Source organism: Muntiacus reevesi, chromosome 12, assembly GCF_963930625.1.
Source record: "Muntiacus reevesi chromosome 12, mMunRee1.1, whole genome shotgun sequence".
Taxonomy (NCBI): Eukaryota; Metazoa; Chordata; class Mammalia; order Artiodactyla; family Cervidae; genus Muntiacus; species Muntiacus reevesi.
Window position 1 is genome coordinate 76,595,832 of NC_089260.1, and position 22,189 is coordinate 76,618,020.

A 22,189-nucleotide genomic window follows, 5' to 3' on the forward strand; every position below is an offset into this window, starting at 1 on the left:
GAACCAGATGCACGAGGTGCCTGGGCCAGGCACAGCCTGAGGATTGAGAACCCCACCCGCCTGTCAGGCACCCCAGAAACCAAGCTCTGCTCCTGAAGGGGGCCCCAGACCCCGCCAGCAAACCGAGTGGATGGGATCAGTCAAGCACCTGGCCTCCTAGGGCCTTGCAGCGCAGCCGCCGGGAAGCGGGCGGGTGGGCTGTGGGGTGAGCCTCCTGCCAGCCTGGGCATTCCGTGCCCAGTCCTGTGACTCAAGGTCCTCCAGTCACCGAACCTGCTCTTCCTCAGCAGCTGCCCTGACACTTCCTCACACTCCCAACTCTGAGGTAAGACAGCCGAGAGGCCACGTCACGGCTCAGGCTTTCAGGAGCCCCAGGAGCTGCCCTCCCCTCCCAGCAACGCGTGTCCCACGGGCCCGTCGCTTTACCAGCAGCCCGCACTGCACCCTGCTCCCCAAGGCCACTCAAAGCCCCCACAGCAGAAGGCCTCCACCTGACTGGGGCCGTGGGCGCCAAACACCGAAGCAGCTTCCGAGCACCCAAACCAGCTCCTCCTGGTTCTGAGGTCTGAAAGGGCTTTCACGCCCATGATTTCCAAGAGGGCTCCCCCATAACACCTCTTCCTAGGGCGCCCCCCAGACTACCCCTGGCCTCCACGAGAACAGGCCCCTCCAGCTACTGCCTGCTTAGGGATCACAAGGCAAGGAGCTCAGGGAGCATGCCCACAACGACACCGCCGGCTGGGAGGGTCTAGACAGAGGGGGTGGCATGGCCATGGCCCCCGGGACAGTGGGAAGCAGGGAGGGCTGGAGTCAGGCAGAGAGTCTGGGCCCGCCCTGTGCTGCCTCGAGGCTGGTGGAAGACTCACACTTGGCCAGCAGAAAAGAGCCCGCCAGACCGCCAGCGACCGGCCTGCCATCTATGGACACCATGTGTTCTGAACATCAGCCTGTCTGAGCTGTTCCCTTGGTGACGCCTGTGGTCCTGGAGACGGTGAGACCACAACAACATCAGGAGGACTGAGGTGGGGCGCACAGACCCCAAGGGCCGCCAGGAGAAACTCCTCCACCTGCAGGAAGCAGAGGGACAGCTACGTGGCCAGAAGTGCTCCCAGAGGGGGTGCTCCCAGCAGACGCCAGGGGCAGGGCAGCTCCCACTCTGGACCCACACGCCCTGCAGAAGGGCCGGGACCTAAAGTAGAGCCGGCGAGACGCTGCCTGCAAAGAGACGGATGGAAGCAGGCATCATGGCAGGAGGCTGGGCCCCTCACCCCACCCAGACCGCAGTTCGCAGGGGAAGACCCAGGGAGGGCTGGCTCTGGCCAGCTCAGGGGGTGCCTCCTTGTCAAGAGAAGTGGGGACCCTCTGCCCTCCACTCCCTACAGAGAATTCACAGTGCCCACCGTGCAGCAGAGCCGCCAGGCACATCAGCCCTAAGGACGAGGGAAGGAAAATGACCTGCCCACCTTGCCCAGCAGGACGGGACCCAGGCTGGGCCAGACGGCCACCAGGCCTGGGGGCCTCTGCCTAGGAGTCTGTCAGGAAGGACAGAAGAGGGGCTCAACTCTGACATCAGCCTGGAAGACACGTGGCTCCAACCCACAAAGACAGCTAGAAACACTGCGACCTCCCCCTGCCCCCACACCTGCCCCAGCACCCCAGATCTCCCCCTGTGCCTGCAGGCTCCCTGCGCCCCCAGACCTGTGTCTCACCCCTCACCGGAACACCGCTCACTGCCCACCCTGGGCCCACTGCATTCAGTGCCCTGGCAGCCGCAGCCGGTCCCAGCCGCGGACCTGCAGGTGCAGGGCGCATGCGGCGACCGGGCCTGGCCCTCCTGCCCCCACCCACCAGAGTACAAGCGAAACATCAGGACGAAACCTCCTGGAGGAGGCAGACGCCCTACCCCCAAGCTCGCTCAGTGGGAGCTGCCAGGGACCGCAGCCCCCGCGCTCTAACAAGCTTCAAACGGAGGGTGACGGGGATCGCAAAGGATGAATTTTTATGAGTCTAATAAATCACTCCACTTTTCCTGCGCTTGATGGCTGCCAGCACCTCAAACTGTGGAAAAGCCCTGCCGCGGTCAGGCGGCTCGGCCGTGTCCCCGCAGGCGCCACACAGGAGGGGACGGGCCGCCGAGGCCCCGCCCGGCTCCCACGGCACCCGGTTCTGCCTCCGGACCAGCCCTCCTGCAGGCCCCCAAGAGAGGCTCGGGCAGCCGGTGGAGAGGCTCTGCCGGGCCCACCCCTGCCTTCCAGGCCAGAGTCCGCACAGGGGCCCTGGGGAGAGGGGTGGCCACGTGGACACACACTCGCTCACACACACACGCGCTCGCTCACACGCAGGCCGTGGACGCACGTCAGCAAGGGGGAGGGACGCCTGTCCCTGAGAGGGGAGGGGCGATCCTGGGTCGCACCCCGCGAGACTTCCTGTCTCCTGCTCTGGGGACCAGCCTCAGCGAACACCTTTTGTCCCCAAGTCACAGCAGCAGCCCAACCAGGCTGCACGTCACCCGGCGGCCGGCAGCACCAGAGGAGCATGGGCAGCAGGGAGGTGACAAACAGCCCTGTTGCCGCCCGGCCCCACGCACCACCGTCCCACGCTACCTGGTGTTTAATGACGATACTGTTGCCCAGAGACACACATTGCCAGGACTGTCAGGGCCCTATTAGAGGGAAGATTGAGACCCTACTCTTCTCAAACTCACTCAAGCAGCACAGGCCGCCGGCTCCTGTAATTATCATGCGCGAGCCATCGATCGCAGACGCCACCCTGTCCATGTGAAACGGGGCAGCATGATCCCCAACAGTCTGTGCATTGCGGGGGCGGGTCTAAAGGAAGGAGGAGGGGAAAGGAGCACCTCCCAGCCCCCACCCACCTGCAGGCCCAGGGCACAAGGGGCAAACTCGGGGAGAAAGGCCCACAGGTGCAAGAGACAGCCACACCCCAAGGCCAGGCACCCCAAGCAAAGGCAGGGAAGGTAGGATCCAGGCCAGGCAGACAGCCCCACCCCCTACTCCTCCAGAGACAGGGCGAGGCCTGAGCAGGCAGAGAGCAGTGTCCAGACACGGCTGGGCTCCCCACCGCCCCACTGGAGACCAGGCGGCCCCTGCCCGGGCTGAACCAGGCTGTGCTGGGATGACGCACCCACGTGTAGAGGTCCAAGGCCTGACTGCTCAGGGGACCAGGGGCCGGCCAACACTTAGCCCCGCACTGGGTCTGTGGGCACATGGTCTCCATCCTCACAGGACGGCAGTCCTTTCTCACACCTGTGTCCGTCCATCTGGGAGCCTGTCCCAGGCAAGCCAGGAGGACAGGGAAGTGGCCTGGGGGGGAACCCGCCCCCTACCAGGCTGAGAACCTGGAAAGCCAGAGCCCTAGGGAGCAACAGGGGCTCCCAGGTCCACTAAGGGAGTGGAGGGGCCTTGTCCATACCCCACTGACAGCACCAGGGCCCCCAACAAGCCAGGTCAGCTGAGGGGCCAAAGCCGATCCTGGGAGGTGAAGGCCCACCGCACCTTGGCAGTTTCTGCTGAGGTTTCTGGTGGCGGGAAAGTGCCCACCAGTCCCACGTGGACAGAGGCCCATGTTCCAAGCGTGAGCGACGTGGGATGCGGTGCAGAACATGCCTGTCCTCCCCACGGGGCTGGCCCAGACACTAACCGCAATGACACAGGATAGGCGCCAACCAACATGCCCGCCTCCACCCCACTCACCCTCAGGGACCCCATCCTCACCCACGGAGGGGGCACCGAGGGGGGCCCCCGGCAGACACAGGGTGTGCCCCCAGAATTGTGACAGACACTGGGCCTCAGTCGTCCCCAGAAACCCCAGTCCCACTACATGGCCCAGAGCCGGTGGCCCGCGCACGGACAGCGCTCCTGCTGGCCACAGCCTGGCCCCTCAGGCGCCTGGTCCAGCTTCCTCAGAGTCGGGGACAGAGACAGATGCTCCTGAGAGAGACTGGAAATAACCCCGCTATAAAAAGCAGTGACCACGGAGAGAAAACCACGTGCACCCTCACAAGTGCCAGGTTACCCGGATTCTCCTGGCCACTCACCCGTCCTATCCGGTGGCTGGAGGGGTAAAGCTGTAGCCCAGGGGCAGCGAGCAGGCCTGAGGGCACCTGGGCGCAGGGTAGATCTGGCCTCACTCAGTCCTGGAGCCAGCATGCCTGGCCAGAGACGGGCCAGAGAGAGGGCACCGTGGCCGAGGCGGGAGGGCAGCAGAGCCACTGGGGCTCACGGGCCAGAGGAGGCCCGCTGCCAACCGCGGAGGCAGCGGGGGGGGGCAGCACAGGCTGGCCAAGAAGGGGACCAGGGGCCCCCCACCCTCAGTTCTGAGCCCGCAGGGAGGAGCCTGGGCCTGGGCCACTGCAGGGTCCTCCAGTCCTGCTGAGGGACAGCTCCTAGGCTCCACTCGCAGAAAGCGTGCTACTGGGGCCAGGGTAAGGCTGGGGGCGGCTGTAGCCCCACACACCTCTGAAGAGAGGGCCTCGGGCCTCTGTGGCTGGCATGGGGGAAGGAGAGGTGGGAGGTGGCAGGAACGGGGAGGAGGGTGGGGAGGGGGTCTGCAAGGCGCTGTGGGGGCTGGGGCAACCCCGGGCAGGGAGGGGGCCGGGCAGACAGAGGCCCAGAGCAGAGGCCTTCCAACCTCAGGGTTGGTGGTCACCCCAGGTTGGTCTGCCTGAGGCTGGCGGACTCTCCAGAAGAGGGCGCCGCCTGTCGTGAGGCTCAGCCCTGCAGTCAGCAGCCCAGAAAAACTCAGCAGATAAAGAGAGGGAGGCAGAGGTGTCTGGTGGGAGGGGAGGCCCTCACTGCTGACCCCCAGGTCACAGCGCCCGGCAGCAGCACAGTCTGCAGGAGCACTTGGGATGCCCGAATTCAGGAGGGCAGGTCCTGGGGGCCAGCCCGCTCCCATTCCAACATTGCAGCCTCCACACGGGTGCAGACTAGCAGAGATGAGAACACGTGGTGCTGGTGACTTGCTGCACAACGTGGCTTCAGCAAGGCTCACCCCGGACACGCTGGGAGCCGTGGGCCCAGGCCTGATCCTCCCCACCCTCTGTCCTTCCCAGACTCCGTGGCAGCACCGGGGCTAGGGAGTTTGGGTTTGCTCGCAGGGCCAGGGCCTGCCTTCCACTGTCTGCACACAGTGAGGTACACCATCTCTCCCCCAACACCCCGGGCCCCACCGCCCACCCCACATACTGTGCTACCCGCAACGACTCAGGACCAGGCGACTGTGTGTGCGGCCGGTGTGTGGGCAGCGAGCGGCTCTGAAGGCACCCCTGACACGAGTCGCCCTGCACCTGCGGGACAGCCTGGGACAGACGGGCTCACCCCTGGACTGCACCGAGCCCATGCTGCCTCACAGGACGCCCCCTGCTGGGTGGCGAGGCCATTTGCTGTCAGCCACCAGGGGCCCGCCCGTGCCCAGCGCTTGGAGCAGCGGCCGCAGTCACACCCAGCGCCACAGACAGTGTGCTCCGCACAGGCCACCACTGATGCAGAAGGGCAGTCAGGACGACAGTGGCCAGAGCCCGGGGGTCTGCACAGCCTGCGGCACACCGTGAGAAGAAAAGACCTCCAAACTGACTCAAAAAGCGCAGCGCTCCAAAGGAGGACAGCAAACAGCCCGCAAGTGCAGGGAGCTGGGCCCTGCACCAGGCTCACAGTGCCCAGAGGCCCAGTCTGGCCCCCCAGAGGCCCTGCCGGACGTGCGGCTCTCCAGGCCGGAGCGGTCAGGGCTAGGGCCGGCCCACGCCAGGCTGATGGCCCAGGCACTGGGCCCCCAGACTCTCAGACTCTCCTCAGCCAGGCGGGCAGGAGCACCAGGAGGAGCACCACCTGGGGCGTCCCCAGGCTCACACCACCCAAAACCAACACAACGGGAGGGAGTGAGCGCACCATGAACCAGGCCCCGGCCCAGCCACACAGTGCAGATGCCCGGGAGCACGCTGGCTCCCTCAGCACACCTGGGGGTGGCCCCTGCACAGCTGCAGCAGGTGAGGACAGGCCCCCAGAGAACACGGGCTCAGAACCCCCCGGGCATCTCCAAGCACAGTACCCGAGGGTCAGCTGCCAGGGGGCACAGGAGGTGGGGAGGACAGCAGCTCGCTCCCACGCACACAACCCCACAGAAGGGACCTGCCACCTCCCTGAGCTGGACCCCTGTCCGGACGCCGCCCAGACTGATAGCGGTGGGACTGCAGACTCCTGAGGACCGCTGGGCGCAAGATGCCAGGGGGCTGGGCCTGGGAGAAGACACGGAGGCAGAGCAACAAACACCTGCACGTCTCATGGTCAGAAGCTGATGGATTTGCAGTTGTTGCACACAGCTATAGACTGTATTTGCAAACCCCATCAATTCTATGCATTAGGACCAAACCTGCAAACCGGAGGGATCCCTGGGACCATGGAGGGCCCTGAGCCACACAAGTGATGTTCAAATGGCACCAGAGGCCCCGCTGGGCTGGGGGGCCTTCTCAGCCTGGGATCTGCCTGGCAACAGCTCATCTGGGGAGCCCAGGCTCACCTCCCACAGACACCAGAAAAGACAAGAAAGCAGGAGGGCCACCGAGGACAGAGGGCCCCAACGACCCTGGCGCCCGTCCAGGGTCAAATGGTCTGCCCAGACACTCCAACAGCTGAAGAGGCGCAGTTCCCCTGCAGAGGAATACCAGGCCCCGCCTTCCCAGGACAGCTAAGCCCTCAGCTCATGTCCCTCCCTCGGCAGAGAAACCCATGGGAGGCCAAAGCGTGGGAATCAGAGGGTCTCACCTCAGACCCAGGGGAGGCCCCCGCTTGGGGCCTGTCCTGAGCGGGCTCCATTCGTGCTAATATGCCCCCACGAGGACACAGGGCTGGTGGAGGGTGACCAAAGGGCACAGTCCTGAGGGTTCCAAGCAAGCGCACCTGTGCCCACCACTCGCCAGCTCTGGGGCGGCAGTTCTTCCTGCCCAGGACCCCTTCCACCACCCCACAGGGAGAGACGGGGACTCGGGTGCACAAAGCTGGGGGTTGTGCAGCACCAGGTCCTGTTCCTCCCCACAGGAGCTGCAGGAGCAAGCTGCCCAGAAGCCTGAGCCCCACCGAACTGGCCCCCACGCCCCCTGGAGCAGAGAGCCCTGCCCTCCCTGGATGAGTGCCAGCAGAGGCCTCGGCACACTAGGGCAACCCACAGGAGTGTGCACTGAGGCGCTCAGCTCTCAGCCAGACCAAAACTGATGAAAACCATCAAGCCACAATTCAAGAAGCATCACACACCTAAGGAGGATAAATAAAATGCACGGGAAGCACAGCGTCATACACCTGCTGAAAACCAGAGACGGAGAAAACTCCACAGCCAAATGGGGACAGCAGACCCCGCAGGAGAGCGGGACCAGCCGGCAACAGCCAGGTCTCCCCATGGAGCCCCACAGCCTCCCACACAAAATCACTCTCCAGAGAGGAAGACTTCAGATAACCGTCCACGGAGAACAACGGCCCCCAGCACAGCTGCAACATCACAGGAAATCTCAAGAGGTGTTTCTCAGCAGAAGGCAAGGAAGGAGTGAAAAGAAACGGGAAAATAAATATGTAGATGTCTGGGTCAAGGCTGACCATACACAACATTTTCTAGGGTCTAAAACACATGGAGAATTAAAATCACAGTAGTTCCAGCATGTCTGATGGAAGAGAAGAAAAAAGGGGGATGGTGCTCTAAGTTTCTTATGCTGTCCAGGGAGGGATCAAACGGCAATTTCCAAGACTCAACAAGATTCAAACAGACTCAAAATCATACAATACAACCGAAATAAAAGTAAAAGGAAATATAATAAGCTAATGGAGAAAAAAATGGAATTTAAACATATACATACAAAAGAAGAAAAAAAAGGAAAGAAAGAACAGGGACAATAAAGAAGCAGCACACAGTAAGGGACTGGACTTAAACCCAAATACACCCAAGCAGTGGTTTGTTGTGAACAGACAAAAATCTTTTCTTACAAGGACAACTTCAGGTTGCACTTAAAATGCAACTATTTGCTGATACAAAAAAAGAAATCTAACCGTAATACAAAACGGCTTTTTTTGGATTGTTTACAATACTTTGTGCTGTTTACTTATAAAAGTAAACACGTTTGCATACGTCACACACCAACATTTGCAGTGTGTGTGTGTGTGTGTGTTAGTGGCTCAGTCGTGTCCAACTCTGTGCAGCCCCATGGACTGCAGCCCACCAGGCCCCTCCATCCATGGGGTTCTCCAGGCAAGAGTACTAGAGTGCGTTGCCATTTCCTTCTCCAAAAGGAACTATAGAAAGAAAGAAAGTTAATTTGCTCAGTCATGTCTGACTCTGCAACCCCACAGACTGCAGCCCACCAGGCCCCTCCATCAATGGAATTTTCCAGGCAAGAGTACTAGAGTGGGTTGCCATTTCCTTCTCCACGTATGTATGTATGTACACAAGTGTATATGTACATATTTTGCGACATTAACGAAAAGGAAATCAGCCTACATATACTTACTTTAGAGAAAGCAGACTTTAATGCAAAAAGTTGGAGATTAAAAAAAAAAAAAAATTTCGTAACAGTAAAGATTCATTCCACCAGGGAGATTTAACAATTCTAAACGCTTTGCACCCAATAAAATAACCTTAAAATAAATACTAATACAAAAGTGACAACTGGAGACATGAACACATTCACATTCTCAGTGGAAAGTCTCCACACTCTCTCGGGGACTGTAAAAAACACAAGTCTTCCCTGCCTCTCAAAATCAGGAAGTTTACCACAGGTTTGAACAATACAATGAACACAATTCTCCTTAGAGCCCCAAACTCATCAAGTGGAATCATTCTTTCTAAGCACACACAAGAGCTTTACCAAAGTGGACCCTAAACCCCCGCCAGTGAAGGTGGGGAGTGGTCGTCTTACAAAGAACCTCAAAAGCCTCATGGGTTTAGAGACGAAGGAATACCTTCTGAATAACCCTGATCAAAGAAAAAATTACAACAAAAATTAGAAGAAGCTTTAGAGGAACACAAAAATAATTAACTTGCAGAAGACATCTAAGGCTATGCTGGGGGGGGGGGGGCGGGTTATAATCCTACATCTGCATATTTCAGAAAAGAGAGGTTAAAAGCAAACATCCAACCATCTGATCCTGGTGTGCTGTGTCCAAGCGCAAGCACATTGGCTGTCGGGGCAGCTCTGATAGCAGCCCCGCCGGGGCCTCTGCCCCCACTGCTGGCCCCGGGGCACTGTCTCAGAGCCAGCCAGGGACACCTCCAGCCAGACCCACCATCAGGGCAGCAAGAGAGGCAGCGTGGCCCTGCGGCCTGGCACCTGCTCCCTGCCTTCGCAGCACAGTGTGGGGGCAGCAGCCTGAGTCAGATTCAGCCAGGCCCCCACCCCTCCTGGCATCCTTCCTCGTGAAGACACATGGGGTCACGAGAGCCAGGAACAGAGTGCTCCCCGGGAGAGGCGTCTGCCAAGATCTATCGGAGACGCCATCCGGGCCCAAGTTCAGGTCCCCATCCCGGTGCCCCCAGCTCCACGCCAAGAGGGACAGGAGAATACCTCCAGCCCAGAGCCTGGCTCTGAGTCTCAAGAGGGAGGGTCCATCGCATCACTGCCCGCCCTGCACAGGGCCTGGCCAGGGTGTGCAGAGGGGTCTGGGGATATTGTGTGGAGGAGTCCGGGGCGGGCTCTTGGACTGGGAGCCATGGTGGTCTCGCCTGCTCCTCCCACTAAAGCTGGAACCTGAGGGCAGGACCACTCCAAACTCAGCAACCATCCCTCTCCCAAGGCCGGCTCCACAAGGTCCACCCCGGGGACACCCCCACCATGGCCTGCGGGGCTCCCTCCCTCTCACAGCTGGCCCCGGCAGGAAAGAAATCCGCCCAGAGGGCTCAGGCTGACGCAACCCTGCCTCCCAGGCAGCTCCCAGCACCAATCCCCAACTGGGTCCCGAGCCACGGCCAGGCTATGTTGCCCTGGCACACCATCCACATTCGTCAAGACGCCTGGGGACCCTGCCCACGAGCCCCCAGGGCTGCAGCCGTTGGGAACACCGCCCCTCCTTCCCAGGCAGGAGCGGGTCCCAGGGCTTCGGCTGGCGTCATGGCGGTGCCCTGGCTCCAGGAGCTCACAGCACCCTGGGAGGCCCACGCTGCCGGGTACACACAGCACTGCGTGCACGTGCACACACTCCTGTGCCAGCCCTGCCGAAATAATAAGCACTGCCGTGACAGACGTAAGCCGGGAAGCCTCCGACACGCCTAATAATTTATGCAAGGCTCAGGATCACTGTGACTGCCTTCTGCAGGGCCTGCTTCAGCATTTTCCTTTTCCCTTAGGAAAGCAGAGCTCTGAATGGAACAGCTCTTGCGCCCTTTGTGGTGTCTGCAGCAGTAAAACTGATAACCCATCGGCACCCCAGCAGGAGATGCTGGATCACAGATCGCTCCAAAGTGGGAAAGTCCAGTAGCCAGCCAGTCTAGCGTCCACCAAACGTGCTCTAAGCACCTGACCGCCCCGTCCCCTCAGCCAGCACAGAAACCCCCAGGACGTGGGAAGAAAGAAAGCCAAGGTCAGCGCCAGCCTGAAGGCTCATAGCCAGGGCTTTCCGCGCCTTGGGGAGGCCCCAGGACGGGAGCACAGGTGCACACGGGGACACCTGGGGAGTCTCCCAGGCCTGTGTCCCCTCTGTGCCACGGCAAGCCTGCCTCCTGGCCCTCCCAAAGCGCCCCCGGAGGGCACTAGTGATGAAAACGCTACTGGCAAATGTGGAGGCCCAGAGCAGGCTTCGCTCTGCTCCCTCTGACCACTGACCGCAGCCTGGAGGCCAGCGAGGCCAGGCACGGGGCTGCCCTGCACGCAGCAGTGGGTTCTGGGCTGCCTCAGAGAGCCATGCTGCAGGGCCCCTGCCTGCTGGGCACACCTGGTCAGAGGCGGGGTGGGGCAGGGCCCTGTCAGGAGGGGCGCGGGCCTGGTGACACCGGAGGGGCAGGGAGCGGGCAGGGAGGGTGTGGAGCGGGTCTCCTGTGCATCTGGAGCCATCGGGCCATGGAGGAGGTTAAGTGAGGACAGCTTTGAGGATGCCCTTGGCTCCCCGGGCGCTGCCAGAGCAGACAGTGGGCAGGCGGAGCACTCCCTGTGGGTGTCCACCCCAAGTCCCCGAGCTGGTGCTGCTCGAGGGGAGCCCTGCAGAGGCCCCTCAACAAACTGAGCTCCACGGGCCAGTTTTGGCGCCAAGGCAGCTGAGGGCCTGCTGACCTCCACTGGCACAGGAGGGCACCCCAGGGACCTGGGGACAGCCCGAAGGCGGGCCCTTCAAGTCCAAATGACCCAGCGGCAGGGGAGGCAGCCCCAGCACGTGCCCTCAGCCAGCCCACAGACGGGCCACGAGGGGGCTGTGCGCCTCAAGGACCCCCAGCCCCCACAGGCCCCCGCTCTGGCCTGGGGGGGGCAGAACAGTCATCGGGGCCTTGGTGGGGAGCCCAGGCACCAGCAGGGAAAGGCGGCCGGGGTGGGGGCCCGTGGGGGGCTTACACGGGAGAGACTCCCTGACAGCTTCCTGGACAAACTCGGACACAGGGATCAGGGGCTGCAAGGTGAAGACTGGGCAAGGCCCCCCGCCTTCTCTGCTGGTGACCGAGGACGCGTGGCCACCCCGCTGCACCCACAGACAGGCGGCGCAGATCTCCCAAACCACACAGCTGGCACGGCAGACTGAGGGAAGGCCCCGGCGGCCCTCAGACCCACACCTGGCTACCCCAGGAAACCTGGGCCCTTCCTGTCAGACACGGCCCCGAGGCTGTCTGCGCACCCGGGGCTCCAGGCAGGCGGGCGAGCGGTGGGGGCTATGGCCGTGTGCCCACTGTGCTGGGCAGGTGAGGTGGAGGAGGCCAGCCTCCAGCACGCCCCGGGAGACGAGGACACCACTGCCCATCCAGTCGCCTGCAGTTTTTCCTTGGCACAAGAAGCAAACACTTGCTGCTCCCAGGAAGCCCCCTTGCAGGATGGGGGCAGGAAGCCAGCCTGGAGCCAAGTGGCAAGCGCAGCGCAGGGTTCCCGTGACGCCCACTGCACCCTCTCTGCACACAGGGAGTCAGGGTCCGCGGTACACACGGAGCCTGTCACCTCAGGGCACCTGAGTCAGAGCGCTGGGCCCAGTGTGGCGGGGAGGGGAGCCCCAGAGCGGGCAACCCCAGAGCGGGCCCTGAAGCCCCAGGCACTGGAAAGAGCCCGCCCTCAGCACACTCCCTAGAAGCTCTCTACTAAAGGTTCTCTATTCTGCAGCCTTCTCTGGGGTCTGTCTGCCCTGAGGCAGATCAACTGAGGTCTCCAGCAACCAAGGTGCAGGTACTCCCCAGGGAGCTTGGGGAGGGCAGTCACACTGAAACCCCCAGGGACCACCTGCCCCTCCCCCCACCAGAGTCGGACTCTAGGCCCACGGGCTAGGGGGAGGGTCTGAGGGCTTGGCCCAGAGCCAGGAAAGCAGGGTAGAGGCAGGAAAGGGAGAGAAAGTAAGAGGTGGAGTCAGGCTGAACCTCCAGTTCAGCCCCCAGGCGCAGTGTCCGTGTGCCTGCTGAACAATGCAGTTTTGAATTCAATTAAAGCGATTATCTGTTGTGCCAAATAAATTGTGTACAGCATATATCCTGCAGCACTTTACACCTCCGGGCTCATTATTCCCTAACTGTTTCCTCCTGTTTATGCGCTCTCAAATTAAATTGCTGATAATATGCGCCAAAATAAAAAATGAGCGCACCTTGTCCCAAGAAAATTGATTCTCCTTTTCCTGAGCCGGCGATTGCCAGGTTTTATATACTCTGTTCCTGGTGATCATTAGTAATTCAATTTTCTTTTTATTAGCCCCCTTATCTGCTGAGCAATATAGTGGCAGAGCTGACCTCTTTCGCACGGGTAAATGTTTAAAATCTTTTCCCTGATTAATTTTGCCAGTTAAGAAAAAGAGGAGAAATGGCCCGGCTCTTAGCCATCACAATGAATAAAGCTTAATGTTGATTGTGATGGAATTTCTAATGCCAGGGAAATTGATTGAACGCGGCAATTACACTGCAATAGTAACTCAAGGGAGATGGGATCGCTTTCTCCTGGCCGCAGACTTTTGGTTATTTAAAACAATCCAATTTGCAAGGATAATTATGTATTAGTGTTTTATCTGCCACTTGAAATGAACAGGGGAGTTTCGATACTGGCCCAGCATTAGCAGGTTATTGCTGCAAATTACTTGATATCTGCTTTCTTTCACATAAAGAGGAAATTAGGCAATCAATTACCAGAAAAAGGTGGACGAAAAAATAAGAGGGGCGAGTGCGCCCTCTTCTGGCCACCGGGCTGCACAGCAGGCCTGGAGGGGGCCCCAGGGCTCTCCCTCCCCCTCCTCAGCCCTCCCAGCCTGGGCGAGCCTGCTCAGAGGAGGGCTGCACCTGACACTAAGGTCTGTGCGGGGAAACAGGGCAGAGAAGCAGATAAAGGGGCCGCCCCTGCGGCGATGTGGACACACACACAGCAGCTCAGGCCCACCAAGGGGGCCAGGAGGGGCTCACCTGCTCATCCCAAGCACCCACAACACTAGATAAAAGCCCCAGTCCCCACAGAACCGAAAGGGAGGGAGCCGGGATGGGCGGGGAACAGGATGGGGCTGCAGGAGCCGGGGAAATGCTGCCCCTCACCCCTGCCCCCATCCCAGTCCTCACTCCTGCCCTCATACCCAGTCCTCACCCCTGCCCTCACCCCTACCTTCACCCCTGCCCCCACCCCTGCCCTCATACCCAGTCCTCACCCCTGCCCTCACCCCTACTTTCACCCCCTGCCCTCACCCCAGCACCCTGGTCTCCACACAAGCCTCTCCCACAAGGTCCCTGCCATCAAGTCTGGGGGTAAGGAGCCCAGCCCTGGACCTGGGGGTCACCCCTCACCCACAGGCCCACCCTGGCTCCTGCCCCTCTGGCCCCAGTCACTCCTCGGGCCCGGACACGGCCGCCTCGTGTCCCCGAGCACGCTTCTGTAGGACCCCTGAGCCTCCCCGGTTCCCAGCGGCCTCCCAACAGGATCCCCTTTCCTTACTGTGGCCCGGTGCCCCTTCCCCCACTCCAGGCGCACCTGCCTCCAGCCTGAGCCTAACCTGCCTCCAGCCTGAGCCTCTCCCGCCCTCCACAACACCCAACACTGCACAGGACGGGCGTCCACTCCTGGGTGAGCGAGCTCAGCCCCACGGTGACCTCGCCTGCACAGGTGTGTCCCCTCGCTCTCACCTCTCCTCACACAGGTGGGTTCAGGGCTCAGAGGGAGCTCCTCAGAGATGCCCCAGACTGCCTGCCTGGCCAAAGCTGCCCCCCACCACCCGTAGTTCCTGAGACACTACCGCCAGTTTCCTTTTCCGCAGAGCGCTTCTGCTGCCTGAAAGCTGTTTTTCGACCTGTTTACAAGCACCGGAGGAGCTTTCTGTGTCCACCGTCCACCTACACGCCCCGGCCCCGGCATGTGGGGGACCGCGGGAGCCAGCACACAGCACAGCACAGAGGTGCAGCGCATGGAAGGCTGAAGGGTGGAGGACATGTGGGGGGAGGAAGGGTGGCCGAGCGAGCCTTCTCCAAGCCCCCCAAGAGGAGCCTCTTCCCAGCTCCCCCTCCATCTCCCCTGCAGGGCACAGTCACCACGCGTCTACAAGCTGATCTGTCCGCCTCCGAGCAGGGAGCGCGCAAGGCACCGCGGTCCGCACCCCACACCCCGTGGTGCCCACGGCCTTGCTCCCCCTCCCTTCGAACAGCAGAGCACCCTGCCAGCAGGAGCAGCCTCCACCGTCCCCAGCCTGCACCCCACTCTGCCTAAGGCCTAAAACGGGACCATGCGGTTCCCAAGTGCAGGTGCAACTCCAGGGAGGACACAGGCCGCCTCCCCCTCGTGGCCTGGCACCAGATTTGTGGCCCCGTCAGCCCCTCACCCTGTCCACCCTGCAACCGGATAAGCATCCTAGAGTGTCTCCAGCCCACGGCCCTGGGACGCTGCCCACGGGCCCCTGTCCCACTCCCTGGCTCCCCGGCAGCCCCTCGGCCCATGGTGCCTATAGCACGGCCACAGCCAGGCTGTTCCCGGACCTGGGGCAGCCCTCACCCCGACCTCCAAGCCACCAGAGCCCTCCAGCCTAGAGCAGGGAAAGCGGGCCCCCAGGACTCTGCATGGACAGTCAGCAGAGCTAACCTCCCCCCCACCTGGAGAGCACTCTCAGCCCACGGCACAGGATGACCTCTTCGACTGCACGGTACTCCTTCCACGGGGCCCAGGACACAGGATGGCAACCATCTGCCTTGGGCCCATCAGCCCGCAGCCTAGGCTCCGTGGGGCAGGGGCAGCACAGGGCTGGCAGGGACACAGTCGAGGCCAGCATCAGTCCTTGCATCAGGACCCAGCACCCCAGGCAGCAGGAAGGCCACCAAGAGACCCAAGGCCTGTTTGCCACTACCGTGCCGCCCTCAACGCCTGCCCAGCAGCTGCTCCACACACACACTGGCTTCCAAGGGAGCCCAGTGCCCGGCAGACACCCACCAGCTCCCCCAAGGGCTCTGCTGCCCCTGCTGGGACACCCTCCCCAAGCCCCCTCCCACCACGTCCGTCATTCAAGACCTGCGGAAACACCACCTCCATACAGGACCTCTCCTGGATACCCCCCCTCCCTGCTCGTAGCAGGTTACTAAGGAAATGCCCCAGCACCTGGCCGGCTCATATGCAGGCCCCAGAAGGGCAGGAGGGAACACCCCGGCCTTGGGGCTCTGGGACCCCCAACTCCAGGGTGGCCCCCTTCCCACTCCTGGCCCTGAGCACCATCACCTTGCGGTGCCTTACCTGTGGGACAGCTCCGCCTGCAGCTTCTCCGCCGACAGAGACAGCACCGTGACCGAGAGCACCCAGACAGGGGCCATGCGGCCCTGCAGACACTCACCCTCCAGAGAGCACCCCAGCCCCTCTCCCAGCTGCCCCAAGAGGCCCCAGCTGGCCTCGGGCTCTCGGCGGGCTCCCCAGCCCCTGCCAGCCTCTTAAAACACGAGGCTGCTCCACTTGTTCTATCCAGTCAGTCCCGCAGCCAAGGCCCAACCCCCAACCCAGCCCCCAGAAGCCACTGACAGGCTCCCTTTGCTGCCACCGGGGTGAAATCCAAGCTTGCTGGGACCCCAGGACATGCAGCCAAAGGAGACTAGGTAGAGGGAGGCTGGCGCCCTCTCTGCCCCACTCGGCCCTCCGCCTGGGCCCCCAGGGCCCACGCTCTCTGGCCGGCTCTGTGCAGGTGATAAACGTGGTCCCGGACCCCAGCTGGGCCCTGAGCACAAGCCCCAGCGGCAGTGCCCAGGACCAGATCCCCGGTGTGTCCACGGGGAAGCCCCAGCTCCTCTGAGCAGATACCCAGGACCAGCCCCCCGGAGCACTGCCATCGCCACGGCGTGGGGGGGGGTTGCCGGGGGGGGGGGGTTGCCAGGGACTCACTGAGAGGGCAGAGCAACTCCTCCCAGGCCCACTCAGGCCTTGAGAGGAGGCAGCAGCCTACAGGGAGGGCAGTGAGGACAGGAGGCAGGGGTCCTGGGCAGCACCAGCCAGGCTGCCCCTCCCTTCAGGGCTGCCTGCCTGCCACCCTCTCATCCCCTTCCCACTTCTGCCAAGATGATATGGCCATGCGGGCATGGAGGGATGTGCTGAAGAGGCCGCATGCGCCCGCCTGGCAGCCTCTCCCCGGCCCCGAGTGCAGCGCACAGCACCCCAGCCCGGGCCACCCACTGCCCACCAGGCCAAGCAGCTCTTGGGCCACAGCCTGACAGCACAAGGTGGACGGAGACCGTGGGTCCCAGCAGGGAGCAGAGCCAGCACAGGCCCAGGGGGTCCCTCTTCCCAGCGTACCTTCCTTGGAGGGGAGATAGGCACGGCCGGGAGGCAGACAGCACGGCCGGTGCTTGGTAACCGGCATCAGCCCCTTGTTGGGAGTCTTCTTCGTAATGGGGCTGCTCTTTCCCCGGAGGGCCTGCTTCCGCCGCAGGCTGAACTGACTCTTAGCCATGGCAGCAGGTGGGGGGCTGCTCTTCTTGTCCCCAGGAAGGCTGCAGAGACAAAGCAGGTAGCTCTAGCAGGCACCCTCCCTGTCTCACCCACCCAGATCCCAGAACCAAGGGATCAGCCCTGGCAGGCAGCCAAGCCCCAGCAGGGTCTGGCCCCCCCACTTCGCTTTCCCACCTGATCGACCTCAGCAGCTCGCTGCCCGTCCAACCCCCCCCAACCCAACCCACCCCACCAGGCTCCCAGCCGCAGCCCTGGAGGACCCCAGAGCCAACGCAGGTGGAGGGCGGAGGAGCGCAGCCCTTGACCCCCACCAGGTGTTTCCAGGACCACCTTCTCCACCTCCCCGGACAGATGAAATGAGCCCCCACATGGAACTGGGGGAGAAGCAGAGGAGGCAGGCGTTGTCCCAAGGAGGAGCTGCCACCAGCCTCATGGCTCCCCTCTCCACACTTACTGACATAGAGGCTGCCAGCGAGAAAATGCGGAGAGAGGACAGCATGGAACCCAAGTGGTCCAAGATGGCACCTATCCAGGAGAGCAGGGCCCAAGGTCAAGGTAAGTGGTGGGAAGGACCTCTGGAGTGGGACATCAGGCATGTGTCACCATGCCTGATGGCAGAGGCATCTGGCAGCCTCCACAATTAAGTCCCTGACCCTGAAGCCCTGGGCCACCATGCCATCTTCCAGCCTCCTCTGGATCTAAGTGGGTAGAGGGCGGGGAAGCTGACATGCCTTCGGTGAGGGAGTGAATCACTGTCACCTGGCCACCTTTCTCTCGCAGAGACCCTGCCCCTAGCCTGGGCACAAAGCTGTCCATCCACTATCCCACGAGCCCAGAACGGAAGCCACCCCAGCAGCTTCTGGTCTCTCGCCAACAAGGGAAAGGGAGGGCTTGCTGGCACCACCTCCGCCCATCCCCTCCCCATAAACTGAAAGGGACAGCAGTAACCGTGGCCTCATTCCTGCCGGACATGCTGACGCACCACAGGCCAAGCTCCATCCTCAGACCCCATCAGGGGCGATGTTTCCTCCCTGCCTCCCACACCCCTGCCCAGACAAGACCCGGGAGGGTGGGGGCAGGGACCCGCACCTGGCAGTGCCCCGCCTCCGGATGATCTTGGTGCGGCTCTTCACTTTGTAAGCTGAGAGCGGGGTCTCACTGAAGACAGGCTGCAAGCTGCTGGGTTCCACTGCCCGTCTGTCCACTGGGGGAGACCTAGACAGGACGGGTGAGAGTTGGGCGGCACGGTCCTTGCTGCCAACCTCTGACTGCCAACGGAAGGAGGAGGCCGAGGAGGCTGAGGGGCTGGAGGCCTTCCACTTGTACTTGCTGGGGGAGGCCCCAGGCACGGAGGACATGGCAGACCTCCTGGGCTTGGCGTCTGGGTCGGCTCTGAGCTGCGGCTTCTCCGTTCGTTCTGCTGCAGCAAAGGGGGCCTTGCACACGTTCTCCGCCGTCACCCTGGGACTGAGGGCCCGCCGAGAGGCCCGAGGACCCTTCGCCGAGGCAGCCACCCACTTGTAGTCGTTCTTCCGGAACTTGTTGGTTCGACAGGACGCCAGCATCGAGGGCTCCCTGGTCTGCCTGGGTCCAACAGCAGGTCTGGCTGGGCCTACCACCAGGCCAGAGGCGGCGAACGGACCTGAGAGGCTGGTCTTCACGCTCCCGTCCCCACGGAGCTGTGTAACACAGCTGGTCACAGAGTGCAAGCCCGCTTTCCGGCCTAGGGCCATGCCGCCTCGCTGCGGCAGGCTGGAGGGCAGGAAGCGGGACTTTATCGCAACTGCACTCTCACTGACCGTCCGCCAGGGCTCCAAGGGGCTCTCACTCATGCTGCTCATTGACTTCACTACCCGGGGCCTGCCAGGCTCTTTCTGGCAGACGAGAACGGGGTCCTCTGAGCTGCAGCTCCCCTTGGCTCTTCCTTGCCTGGAGGGCTGCCGCTGCCCACCGGGGGGCTCACCCTCACCTTCCTGAGGCCTGTGGTCATTCCAGGGGGTGTCCTTGTATTCTTCCAAGGAGGTCCGCAGGACCCCTGCAGTGCTGGCTGAGCCCGGCTTGGACGGTGGTTTGATCTTGATGATCATGTTCTGATCTGGAGTGAGCTGCACTTGCCTCTCCAGGACGTACTGCTGCGGTTCAGGACCCTGACTGCCCCCGGCCCTGAGGGGCGGCTGCGTGGCACCATCGCCGGGCGGGTCCGAGGAGCCCAAGGGCCGATTCACAAGGGAATATTTCTTGCGCCACGCAGGCCCATGGTTCGCAGAGAAGCCCCTCCGGCTCGGACGAGGGTAGTGAGCACCAAAGATCCTGCTGCTGTTGTAAGTGGGAGGCTGCCACTGGGACATGGCGGAGGTGCCCAGGGCAGCGGAGGTGCCCGGGGCAGAGGCACTGCCATGGAGGCTTTTGTAGTCATCGATCAGACCTGAGGAGGCAGGAGCATAGACTCTGTCAACCGGAGGGTGAGGAAAATCAGGGAGAATCCCCTGGAGGGACATCAGCTGACCAGACACCCTGTAAACCCCACTGGACCCTGCCAAGTCCCAGTAGAGGAGGGGCAGCCCCAGGGCCTAAGAACCACTGACAGTCAGACTAAATCCCCCAGGCCAATCTTTCCCATGATCCTCTTCCCATCAATTCTACTTCAATCCTATTTCTGGCTGCTTATCCTTAAAATGCACCCCTGTGGCATAATATTCCCTATTCACCAGAGATATTATGCTGGATTCACAATCCTCTGAGGCGAAGTGTCACCCAGCATGAAGAGACCAGCAAGGCCCATGCTGCAGAGCCTCAAGAGAGACACGGAAGTCCTCTGGCTTGCCCACAAATAGAAAGGGGGCAGGGCTGCACCTTCATGACCTCCCTGCCTGGCACACACAACAGCGAGTGTAAGATAACTGACACCCTGGGTACTCCACACGTGACAAGAATGTCACATCATCCTTCCACAAGAAAAGAGGCCTAACATTTGGAGTTCCAGTGCAGGGGACCACCAGGTGCCTTTCCAAGGAAGCCCCTGGACAGCGCTGTGCAGGCAGACACAGGCCTCAGCTAGAACCACCCAAGCTGTCACAACTCAGCCAACAAGCCCTCCAGTTACAGCACTCCCCCACCATATGTCCCACCCCCAGGCCCAAAGAGAGTCACGTCCAGACCTGGTGACACCTCAGGGCAGGTATGATAGAGGGCCAGGAAGTGGCTGGTAGATGGGCTCAGCACAACTGAACTCTTCCCAATACACACTTCCCAGTTCTTAAGTCTTCTCTTTGTGGGAAGAACCTTTAAAACGATTTAAAAAAAAAAAAAAAATACAGCAAGCCATCTCTCATGACTCAGTTGTAAAGAATCCATGTGCCAATGCAGGAGACACGGGAGATGCAGGTTCAATCCCTGGGTTGAGAAGATCCCCTGGAGAAGAAAATGGCAACCCATTTCCTTCAAAATCCTGGCAGACTACAGTCCATATGTGCTCAATCGCTTCAGTCGTGTCCGACTCATTGACCATAGCCTGCCAGGCTCCTCTGTCCATAGAACTCTCCAGGCAAGAATACTGGAGTGGGTTGCCATGCTCTCCTCCAGGGGATCTTCCCCACCCAGGGACCGAACCCGCGTCTCCTGTGCCTCCTGCACCGCAGGCGGGTTCTTCACCGCTTGAGACATGGGGCAGCCCCGGGCTATGGTCACTGAGGTCGCAAAAGAGTCAGACACGACTTAACGACTAAACAACATGCCATCTTAGGTCTAAAAATGGAAAAGTTTGGAAAAATCTGAAGGTCGGGGATTCTGGACCAGGAATATAAAGGAGAATGTGGCTGTAAAGAGGGACAAAGGCGTCAAAACCGGGCGTACGGGGAAGAAATACACACGCCTGGCCCCGAGCGAGAGAGCGCGCCGGGGGCGCCGAGGCCGCGGGGAGAGTCGCTTCCCGCCGGTTACTAAGCGACAGCCAGGCCGCCAGCGGCCGCAGCCCCAGTAACGCTCGCAACCGCCGCGGAAACCCGAGCGGGGCTGAGCTGGGCCGGCCGGGAACGCCCCTCAGGGTCCCCAGGACCCGGCCCGACCCCACCCATCTCCCCACCGACCTGACCCGGCCTCCGACCCGCGGGCGGGAGCGGCCCCCTTCGAGGAGGCAGGCAGGGGCCTTCAGTGAAGCGAGGGATAGGAAGGGGACGCGCGACCCGGGCCCGGCGCGACCCACCCTGCAGGAGGCGGATCTGCCGCCGTAATTGCTCCTTTTCCTCCATCTCCGGAGTCCGCGACGCCCGGCCAGGCCCCCGCGACGTCATCGCCGGGCGACCATTTTACCGCGGGCGGGGCGGAGCGCTGGAGGCACCGCGACTGCGCACTGCATCCGGGCCCCGGGCGACCGACGGCCGGAAGTGGGGCCTCGGGAGACGTGCGGCCTCTGGAGACGTGCGCCCACGCTCTGGCTGCGCCTGAAGGGGCGGGGCCACACACGCGCAGTGCTGGGGGCGGAAGTTACGTCACTACGGAGCGCCGGGAAGTCCCCTTTCGGCACCTGCGGAGGGGACGCTGCGGCGGAAGGTCTGCGCCGTGAGGCGTTCTGGCCGGATTCTTCGCCGAGAGCGTTCGTTCCTTGTGGGTCCGGGGCGAGGGGCAGAGCCGGGTACTCCACGCTATCCACAGCGCAGGTCGTTCCGCGTCGAGTTAGGCTCTGGGGCCTCTGCGGGAGTGAGCCGGCGCTGCGAGGGTCCGTGCGGCTCTGTTGTGGGGCGGCCCGGGACAAGGGAAGGGACGTCCGGGTTCGAGAGGCACTGCAGGGACGCGTTAAACCTCTGAAAGCGTGAAAGACTGTGCTGTTTCGGTAGAAACAAGTATGAAAACAGGTGTGTACATCCCTGTATAGAGCTGGGGAGTGTGAAATTATATGGCCGCTGTGGAAATCTAATGTTTCCTCTGAAAGTTAAAAATAGACGCTTTGACCCAGCAGTCAGATACTTCGGGGTATATACCCTGAAGAAGTGAGTACAGGGACTGGAACATACTCGTGCGCCAACGTTGGGTGAAGCATTATTTGCCATGACAAAATGTAGAAATAGCCCAAGTGCCCATGAGGGTGAATGGGTAAGCGGTGTGTATCTGTACGATGGAATAGGATTTAGTCCTGAAAAG

The 22,189-nt window shown here is 61.7% G+C and overlaps 1 protein-coding gene across 2 annotated transcripts in view; it reads right to left on the minus strand.

The window, feature by feature from the left end:
• The window catches only part of ZC3H3 (zinc finger CCCH-type containing 3), a 62,125-nt gene extending 40,669 nt beyond the window's left edge, over positions 1-21,456 (minus strand). Inside the window, exons 1-3 of one of the 2 annotated variants that reach the window (XM_065903575.1) lie at positions 21,255-21,456; positions 18,143-19,478; positions 16,898-17,094 (exon numbers count right to left, since the gene is read on the minus strand). In XM_065903575.1, coding sequence (XP_065759647.1) covers positions 16,898-17,094; positions 18,143-19,478; positions 21,255-21,342 — 1,621 coding nt within the window. In that variant the 5' untranslated portion in view covers positions 21,343-21,456. Of the gene's footprint in view, positions 1-16,897; positions 17,095-18,142; positions 19,479-21,138 lie in introns of both variants that reach the window. The other variant, XM_065903576.1, reaches the window with a different exon arrangement.
• Between the last annotated feature and the right edge of the window lie 733 nt (positions 21,457-22,189).